Below are 10,447 nucleotides of genomic sequence, written 5' to 3' on the forward strand. Positions count from 1 at the left end.
AATAATTGTGTCGCTGGGGTTGTGGGGCCGTAGTATGATAATTGTTAAGCCATGTATATGAAAACACTATAGTCTAGCCGAAGGAACTTTATGTTGATGTTAACATGCCGGCATTGGATATAAAATTCTCTTAGATTTGAAACTTCCATTTACATGGAGAAACGTATATACAGAGATACACACAATTGTGATATTTATTATCGATTCTTTGTAGCCACAATCACACAACAGACAACAAACTCACAACTCAAGTCTCATACTAGTTTAACACTAGGAAAAAGATTTAGAAGATTAAAAAATATAGCTTGACAATTATTAGAGGTAAGATACTATAACAGACTTTACCTTCCACATAAGCTTCATCTGGTCTTCTAATGAACTCTACTTCCAAGGTAGGCATCTCTGATTGTATGCATAGTGGTTACAACATTACTCATGTTTAATCTTTCTCTCGCTAATTCATGTGCGCAAGCAAGACCAATTTTGGCGATGGATACTAAGCATTCATGAGTTTTACTCTCTTCCTCTGCAAGCGGCATTAGAGGATCCATAACCATGATGATTCTATCAAGAAAAGCTATCTCGACAAACTTTCGAAGGCTTAGGCCATCTTTGAACATATCATCAATAGGTCTCTTTCCGGTAAGCATTTCTAAGAGAAGGATTCCATAGCTATAAACGTCACCAGAAGTGGACACCTGACCACCTGCGCCATATTCTGCAATCCATATTATATTTAAATGCTTGAAGAAAATGTATCAATTCAACAATTATCTTCAACATCAAAAATTAAAAAAAAAAAAAAAAAAAAAAGAAAAGTCCGGCATGGACATCTTAAATTGAACAATTATGATCAAAGAAGATAAAGATGAAATAAGAATGTACCTAGAGCAATATATCCGAGGATTCCTCTTATCCGGATTGAGCTACTCTTGTCTGTTAAGGAGCTAGGTGTAGCTTTGGACATGAACCTTGCTAGACCAAAATCTGCCACACGGGCAACCATCTCATTATCAAGCAGTACATTACCAGGCTTTAGATCACAATGAACAATAGATGGCTGACAATTATTATGAAGGTAGTCTATTGCCCCAGCTACATCGATAGCTATGTTTAATCTTTGAAGGAGTCTAAGACCTTCTGAACGATGATGCTCATCTAACACTGGATGTAGCCATTTCTCTAGACTTCCATTAGGAATGAACTCAAAAATCAGAGCTTTGAAATTATTGCCTCTGAAATCAACCATTGAGCAGGAAGTCATGATCTTGACAAGATTACGATGGCAAGTGCTTCTCAGCACCTCACATTCAGCTAGAAAGCTCTTCGAAGCCCCTTGGTATCGAAGGTCGAAAACTTTCACAGCAACAATAGTTTGCTGAGGACCCAAGATGCCTTTGTAGACCGAACCATACCCTCCTCTGCCAATCAGATTGGTCGACGAGAATCCATCAGTTGCTCTAACCAGTTCAGTGTAAGACACTCTGGGGAATTGGTCTTCCAATGGAGGTACAATGGGAGTATTATTTCTCAACTTTTGTTTCTGCCGAAGGATGAAAAAGGAGAATAGAAGGCTCATACACAAAACTGCACCAGCTACCGGAATCAATATTTTCAACAGTAGAGGCCATTGTCTCTTTTTGTATGATCTTCCTGGGCATGCGGGCAAGTGCAATTCTGGAACACCCCCACAGAGTCCAATATTTCCTTTGACTGAAACTTGAGTTGCATTTTTGAAGACCCCGTTTACCGGCACTTCCCCTTCGAGATTATTGAAAGACAAGTTCATGTTTTTCAATTGACTCAAGTCTTTGAGAAACGCTGGAATAGGACCTGCTAAATTGTTTTGTGAGAGATCTAGTACTTGAAGGCCCTTTATGTTTCTGAAGGATTGAGGAATTTTCCCTTCAAATAAATTGTTCTCCAGATGTAAGTACTCCAATATCTCACAATCACCAAGCGTGCTGGGAATGCTACCAGATAGCATGTTTCTAGAAATATCTAGTGTTGGCAGATTCTTCAATCTCCCGACCTCTGGAGGGAGAGAACCAACCAATGAATTATTGGATATATCAAGATAAATGGATAGGGAAGTAAGGCTTACGATTTCTTTGGGTATGGTTCCACTGAGATGATTGCGAGAAAGGTCCAAATGTAACAGGTACTGGAGGTTTCCAAGGCTTGGAGGTATCGGGCCTTGCAGGTTATTCTGTACCAGTTGGAGTCTAATCAATAGAGTGAGATTGCCTAGAGAGAATGGGATCTGTCCTTTAAACATGTTACCAGCCAAGTTTAGAAGCTCTACCCTCGAAAGCATCCCGATACTTTCTGGAATAGTACCAGTGAGATGGTTATCATCCAAAGCGAGTATATTCAGGTTGGCTAGGCTTCCAATTCCATGGGGAATTCTCCCTGAGATTTGATTTCCTCCCATAAACAAGTGTTGGAGATGGGAAGAGAGGTTGGCTACTGAGTTGGGCAACACGCCTCCTAGCATATTTTTTTCCAATGACAGCACCTCTAATTGGCTGCAGTTAGTCAAGGAGTCAAGGAATTCCCACTCCCTAGCATTCTTTGCCTCGACGTGATTATGTTCTAGATTAATATATCGTAGGCCTGCTAGTCTTCCAAGCTCCAACGGCACCCTTCCACTAAAGTTGTTCATTGACAAGCCAATTTTGTGAAGTCCCGAGGCATTTGCTAGTGTAGGAGGAATGGGTCCATCAAATTGGTTACCATCCAGTAGAAGGCCCTGAAGATTAGAAAGGGTGACGCCAATGTCAGGTGGAATGTTCCCTTGCAGATCATTGGACGCCACTGCGAACTTAATCAATGTTGACATGTTGTAAAGCCGGCCGGGGATTGTACCTGTCAGATTATTGACAGACACTTGCAGATATTCTAGGCTTGTAAGTTGGCTAATCTCCTCCGGAATGCTGCCATGCAGATGATTGACATAGAGTTGGAGTATTGTGAGCGATGACAGGTTACCGATTGATGGTGGAATGAATCCAGTAAGGCTGTTGTTGAAAAGGTCCAGCTCACCAAGCTTTGTAAGGGAGGCAATGTCCACTGGAATCTTTCCCTTAAGCTGGTTGCTCGACAAATCAAGTATTAGTAGCTCAAAGCAGTAGGTCAGGTTCCCAGGGATTACCCCTTGGAATGAATTGAAACTCAGGTTGAGATGTTGCAGCCGGCGCAAACGGCCCAACTCCGGTGTAATCTCGCCGATGAAACCATTGTTTCCGAGGTCGAGTCGATGAAGGAAGGTGAGGTTTCCAATGGAGGGAGAGAGAGAGCCCTCCAATCCGCAAGAGCTGAGGTTCAAGGCGACGACCCTCTGCTGGTGCTTCCTGCTGCATGCGACGCCCACCCAACTGCAGAAATGGATGGTGTCGTTCCAGGAGGCTAGAGCTTTCGACGGATCATGAATTATTTGATGTTTGAAGGCAAGCAGTGATAGATAGTCGGTCTTGTTTCCGAATGGAATAGCTCCCCTGGCATCAACCCCGGATGGCACCAACAAGCATGAGGAGGACCAGAGGAAGAAGAAGATCAACCCCATGTTTAGTATGAGTGGAAGTTCCATGCTCTCTTGTGGAACAGAAATTGTGCAGCCGTGCTTCACAAATATTGTTTACGAGGTAGGGAGAGCTGTCCTGGTGAAGACTAAACAGGTCAACATTCTTCGAACCAAGTTAGCTGTCGCCCATCCTTCAATGGTGCCAAACGTGGATGGCAGGTTGAGAGACGGATGACTCCCTTCTCGATTTGATCCCGTTCATTCCTTGGTCGGGATGAGAGATGGATGACTCGCGCCTCTTCCGTGCTAAACACGGAAAACGTATCCAAGAAGGCTGGTTGAGAGATGGAAGATCGCGTGCCCTCTCCCTTACCATACTCTACGGTGCAAAAACACGCATCCTTTGGGGCTTGAAACCGGTTCATTCACTGATCTTTCCACACCATAACCTGTAGCTCACTTGGTTAGTAAATGCGTCTGCATTTTTGAATTGATTGAGCGATAATTGTCACTGCATTCTTCTGTCAAGAACTTGTTTGGTTCACGAGAAGCATAGGGGAGAAAAAAAAAATTCTTGAGAGCTGAAGAGAAAATCTTTTATTTGGTTGAAATTTTAGAAAAAGAAAAATAAAAAAAAAATTTCATGAAAAAATATTTTTTATATTTTATAGAAAGTAAAAATCTATGAGGAAGCCGAATTTTAAAATTTTTTATAAAAAAAATTAATTATTATTTTTTTCAAAAATATCTTTTTAAAATTTAAAACTAAGATTTTGCAAAATATCAATGATTGATTATGATGAAATACTAAATATAATATTAATATTATTCTAAATTTATGTAAATATAATATAATATTTTTATTAATATTAATATAGTAATTATATTAATATATTAATATTTATATTAATATAATATTAATAGAGTATTAATATAATTTTAATATTTTAGATTATATTTTGATTTAAGATTTTAGAAGAGCGCAATTGAGCTTGATTAAGACCACTCTGAAGAGCGAAGGTGGAGTTAACCCAATTTATCCACACGTCGAGAAGTTTCTAGCTCCAGGTGCCTCTAGCATAACCAATATTATCAAAAGCTTTTTCAAAGCTATTTTAAAGAAGGTATCTTCAAAACTTTGACCTTTTCAAACGCGATGCGATAGCATGAGTTGATATGATGTTTTCCATAATATTGGCCTTCCTAATTGGTCTCACATGGCTTAATCAAGAAACCTAATAGTTAACAAATTTAATAGCTAATCTTTTTCAAGAGTCCAAATCATAGTCTTGAATTGGTCCTTGTATAGATTAAGTTGAGCATAAATTGTAAACAATCTAAATGAATTTTGCGCATTATGAATAGATCTGATCACAGGCTAGGTGGCCTTCCCTGCCTAGCCTGAAATTTAGTTGGTTTGGGCACTAAAAACAGGTTGTTCATGTTATCTTACCTAAATTTCTATAATTGGGTTCATTAGTGGATAGCTGCACAATACCTTGAATGCATGGCTAATTGGTCAGAACTTGTTTTCAGTGGGTTCGTCCTTGGTTCTTCCCCTTTCTCTGATCAATCGCCTATTTATGTTGCTGCATGTTGCTATCTTTTCCATACTTTACTATTTGTTTAGTTGCATGATTTCCATATTGCTACAAGGGGTACTGGTGCATGGTGGGGCTCAATTGCATTCTTCTGTAAGCACCATTTCGGCATGGTGAAGATTTGGCTTTTTTTTTTTTTAAGGATAAATTATAAACCCCCCCCCGGCCCGAGGTTTACCTTTATTACACTTTTATCCAATAATTTGTAAAACTCCCTTCCTCAAGCTCCTGCATGCACCGCAGCGGAGTAGACGCGTCCAGGACTTCAGAACCGACGTCGTTCAGGGGGAGAAGACAGGGGGCCGACTTGGTGGAGGAAAGATCAGAACTTTGGGTGGCCAAGGGAGGACGGGGAGACGGCAGGGAGGGACTCGAGAAGCCAATTGCTGAGGAGGGAGAGGGCAGTTTCGAAGCCTGGGGCTTAGGGAGGGGTGGCCTCAGGGATGCATTCAGGCTCTTGATCAATAGGACACCAGAGTTCCTAGGCCTAGGGTGGTTCGATACGAGCTCCAAACCACTTAGACACTGGAGTTCCTCGACCTCAACAAGAGCAACGGCCTCGTCCCCAAGCCAACACCGCCAGCGACATCGTGTGGGAGTTCTCTACACTAGCATCTGATCGAAGAAGAAAAGCTTTGAAGACACGGGCTTCAACCCCATGCCGGCTGGGTGGAAGGTTGCATGTGAGGAGGGGAAGGACTTCAACGCAACGTCCTGCAACCAAAAACTAATCGGTGCATGGTTCTTCTCTAAGGGCTATAAGCCCAACATGGACCCCATCAACTAGAGCAGAGAGTCATAGTCTCCGTGAGACATCGATGGCCACAGGACCCACACCTCCACCGCCGCCAGCTCCTCTACGATGGACACGACCTTCTTAGCTTTGCTGTCGGCACCGCTAGGGGGATGGCGACTCAGGCCCCGCATCTCTGTGTACAAAATATGCTAGGCTAGTAGTGTTAGGATTTAATATCTCGAGATTTGATCCACACTAAACTCATAATGAGGTCCACGATAATGAATGGAATCTAATGAGTTCAAGATCAGCCTAAATAAAAATCGGATGAACGAGATACGTTTGATTGAAGATGGCATAAAAATCAGAGCGGCAAAAGCAGACGGCGACCGACAGTGGGCCGGTGGAGACAGCAGCGATGCATAGTCCAGTGCACGAACACACGAGTGCATGCGGAGCACGGCCCAGGCCTGAGCGCATATGAGCAGGTGCGGCCCAAGCCCATGCGGGTGCGCGCTGCGTAGCCCGCGTGAATTTTTCCCATGTGGTCCACGTGTAGCGTGTGAACCGACGGCCCATGGGGACCCGTATGGATCAAGCGAACGTTTCACTTCAATTTCTCATGGTCCACCATAGACCGGCAGTCGTTTTTCCTCGATTTTTCATAGTCTACGGGGGTTTTTCGTGGACCATATCACGATCCGACAGTCTGGAGCAGTGCCTGTCGTGATCTGAGGGTTCAAAAAGATTTTGAGTACTGTGAGGAGTCTATACTCCTATTTTTTCACGAATTTAAAGTTTTAAAAAGCCCTATTCATAGAACAGAGAGGTGCGTGAGTAGTTTTGATCGACAAAGGACTCAAATCAACAGTAGAGACAAAGCATCAACAGGAGCAGGAGCAGAGGGCTTCCAGTAGATTGTCAGACAGCAGACAGCGGTCGCTTCAGAGGTTCAAGTGGATCTTCCTAAAAAGATAGCTTTTGTGAGGGAGAGATTGGATGTACGAGGATTGAGTGTGTGATCTCGTTTTGTAATTTTTATCTTTTCTCACAGTAAAGCTTGCATGCTCTATGGAGGCGAGCCTTTTTTAGCTGATCCACGTATTTGATTGTTTCTATTTTATTTTATTTTTTTTTCTGCTGTGACATGCAGTATCAAAAAGGTCTTGAAGAGTGGTATCCTGACCATACATCCCCAACAAGTAGTATCAGAGTGAGGCGATACCAGGATGCAGATTGCGGCAGTGATGAGCAAAATTGAAGATGAAAAAGATATGATCAATCAAGATGGAGATCAACAAGTTTGATTGAAAAAGCAATTTCTCCTTGTAGTAGGCAAGGGTGAAGGATGTGCTCATCCAGCAAGAGTTGATCGATACTCTCTTATGCGAAAAGAAGCCGACTACCATAGAGGTGCAGGATTGAAGGTGGCTCTAGATTCAGACGGTGAGTACCATCCGTTTGTACCTAGCGGATGAGGTGGTGATCCATGTGCTTGACGAGACTTCTCTGACGATGCTGTGTTCGAAGCTTGAGGAGTTGTATATGATGAAGTCTCTCACCAACACGCTCTTCCTCTGGAGGTAATTTTACCAACTGTAGATGACTGAGGGATAGAGCATATAGGAGCATCTTAGCCACTTTCAGAAGATCCTCACCGACCTCCTCAGCATTGGTGAGAAAATTGAAGTGAAGACCAGGACGTTGGTCTTGCTAGCATCGCTTCCTCCTTCATGTGAGTTCTTGGTGACTGCTCTTCTAGTGGAGAAGAGCACCATCAAGATAGATAAGGTCACTATGGTGATTCTTCAGAATGAGGTTCTCAAGAGAGAGAACCCAGTTTCGAGCTCAAGTAGTAGCTCAGCTTTGGTGGTTTCTAGAAGAGTAAGAGACAGTAGATGGAGCGATAGAAGATCGCGATGAGGACGGTCCAAATCCAAGATAAGGGATTTGAGTAAGACTAGATATTATCAGTGTGACAAGTTAGGGCATCTAGCCAAAGATTGCTCTCAACTCAGAGATCAGACAATGGCTATTGTAGCGACAGCCAGTAGCGAGTCAGAGGGTGATGTCCTGGAGATATTTGATGAGGTATCTACTTCTTTCCAGTAGTGAATTTTAGATTTTGCATGCACCTCTCATGTATGTTGCGGAGAAGAGCAGTTTGATTCCTTGGAGAGTAGTGAGGGTACTGCTTATCTATCGAATGGATCGAACTGTGCGATCAGAGGTATCAGGATGGTCAGCTGAAGGACACATGATGGTATAGTGAGAAGATTAGGAGAGGTCCGATACATACTTGATTTCAGGCAAATTCTTATCTCACTGAGCAGACTAGATTCGAGAGGCTATAAGACGGTAGCTGGTAGAGGAATCCTGAAGGTATTACACGATGATAGGATTATTCTGGAGAAAAAGAAGAGGATGAGAGAACATTACTGGAGCTCAGAGGTGAAGTGGAGCTCCAGGTGAAGGTGGATCGGGCACGAGATGCAAGACTCGGAAGGATGAGAGGTGATATCGCAAGATGAGATTTCTATTACCGCAGGATAATATCCCAAGCAGATCAGGAGGAGTACAGCATACGATAGAGATGGAATCGAGCAGTTTGACTCGACTTCCATATCTACCCATCCATGATCAGCAGGCATTTGCCCCAGAGCATGGGAGTGAGAAGATCCAAAAGCTCTCAGAGTTAGGAGGAGACTGAATGTCGAATCGAGGTTGAGATTATTAAAATTTGATATCTTGAGATTCGATCTATACTGAGCCCACAACAAGATTTGTGACGACGAACAGAGTCCAACGAGCCTAAGATCAGCCCAAACAGAGATCGGATGAAGGAGATCTGCTCGATTGAAATGGCACAAAAATCGAAGCGGTGGAGGCTGGCGATGGAGACCGCGGTAGCGCGCGCCTGACCGCGGCGGTGCGCACACGCTGCCAGTGCGCGGATGCATGGGTGCGTGCAAAGCACGGCCCAGGCCCGAGCGCATTACGCGGCCCGCGTGAATTTTTCCCACACCGTCCATGCATAGCGTGTGGACCGACAGTCCACGGGGACTCGCATGGACCGAGCGGGTGTTTTCCTTCGGTTTCTCGCAATCCATCATGGACCGGCAGCCATTTTTCCTCAATTTCTCACGGTCCACAGGGGTTTTTCGTGAACCATGTCGCGATCTGATGGTCTGGAGCAGTGTTGGTCGTGATCTGAGAGTTCTGAAAGATTTTGGGTGCTGTGAGGAGTCTGTAGTCCTATTTTTTCATGAATTTAAGGCTTTAAAAAGTCTTATTCATGGAACAGAGAGACGCATGAGTGGTTTTATCATCAGAGGACTCAAACCAACGGTAGAGGCGAGGTGCCGACAGGAGTAGGAGCAAAGGGATTCAAATAGACTGTCAGACAACAGACAGCGGTCATTTTAGAAGTTCAGGGGAGTCTTCCTAAAGAGAGAGCTTTTGTGAGGAAGAACTTCTTGTGAGGGAGAAATTGAGTGTATGAAGATTGAAAGTGTGATCTCTTTTTGTAATTTTTATCTTTTCTTATAATGAAGTTTGTATGTCTCATGAAATAATTTTTTTTTTGATTGATTTATGTATTTAATTATTTTTATTTTTTATTTTTTTTTTATAATATATGATATCAAAAAAATTTCATAAAGACGATGTTCTGATTAGACATGTCCAACGGGTAGGTGGTTCAACTCTGGCATCCTCGCCGCAATGGACAAAGTGGTGTACGTTGGGTGCTACGTACACTCTCTGTTCCTCCGCAGTGGGATGTCTGATTATTATAGGGACAGCATCAGGGCGTTCAACGCGATGGAGAAGAGGGTTCTAGTCTCGTGCTGCATTGGAAACGCCAGCCCCTCCACCTCCAACCTCTCCAACGTCACCCCCTGGATCACCACCATGGGGACTGGAACTATAGGAACTCTAGACCGGGACTTCCCAACCTATGTGGTGCTCAGAAATGGCAAGAACTATATTGGGGTCCCCCTCTATGGTGGAAAGCCGCTTTCGAGCATGCCGCTTCCCATCGTGTCTGCCGAAAATGCCAGTAACTCCACCAGCGGGAATCTTTGCATATCCGGGATGCTGATCCCGAAGAAGGTGACCGGAAAGATCATTCTTTGCAACTACAGGATTAGTCCCCGAGTCCAGAAGGGCTATGTGGTGCACAACGTCGATGGAGCTGGGATGGTCCTCACCAACACTGACACTAACAGTGAGGAGCTCGTCACCGATGCCCACCTCCTTCCCATCTTCGAGTTCGGCGAAAAGGCTGATGATGCCATTAGAGTGTATCTATTGTCCAAGATGAGTCCGACGGCGAGCATCGTGTTCAGAGGGGACGAAGGTGGGAGTACGACCACCATCAGTGGTGGCGGCGATCTCATCACGGGGGTCAAACATGGTGACACCAGAGATCCTAAAGCCGGACCTGCTTGCCCTCGATGTCAACATCTTGACTAGATGAACCGGTGGGTGGGGCCCACGGGCTTCTCAGTCAGCATCATCTCCAAGACCACCATGTCGTATTCCCATGTCAGTCGCCTTGCCACTCTCCTCAAAGGGGCTCACTAG

General features: G+C 44.0%; 1 protein-coding gene and 1 pseudogene across 1 annotated transcript in view; one reads left to right on the top strand and one right to left on the bottom strand.

The window, feature by feature from the left end:
* LOC109506522 (receptor kinase-like protein Xa21) overlaps positions 1 to 3,565 on the bottom strand; it is a 4,577-nt gene extending 1,012 nt beyond the window's left edge. Inside the window, exons 1-3 of the mRNA XM_073247254.1 lie at positions 886 to 3,565; positions 518 to 718; positions 346 to 402 (exon numbers count right to left, since the gene is read on the bottom strand). Coding sequence (XP_073103355.1) covers positions 346 to 402; positions 518 to 718; positions 886 to 3,565 — 2,938 coding nt within the window. The remainder of the gene's footprint in view (positions 1 to 345; positions 403 to 517; positions 719 to 885) is intronic.
* A 7-nt stretch (positions 3,566 to 3,572) lies between these two features.
* On the top strand, positions 3,573 to 10,447 carry LOC140853168 (subtilisin-like protease SBT1.7; annotated as a pseudogene).

Source organism: Elaeis guineensis, chromosome 13 (assembly GCF_000442705.2).
Source record: "Elaeis guineensis isolate ETL-2024a chromosome 13, EG11, whole genome shotgun sequence".
Lineage (NCBI taxonomy): Eukaryota > Viridiplantae > Streptophyta > Magnoliopsida > Arecales > Arecaceae > Elaeis > Elaeis guineensis.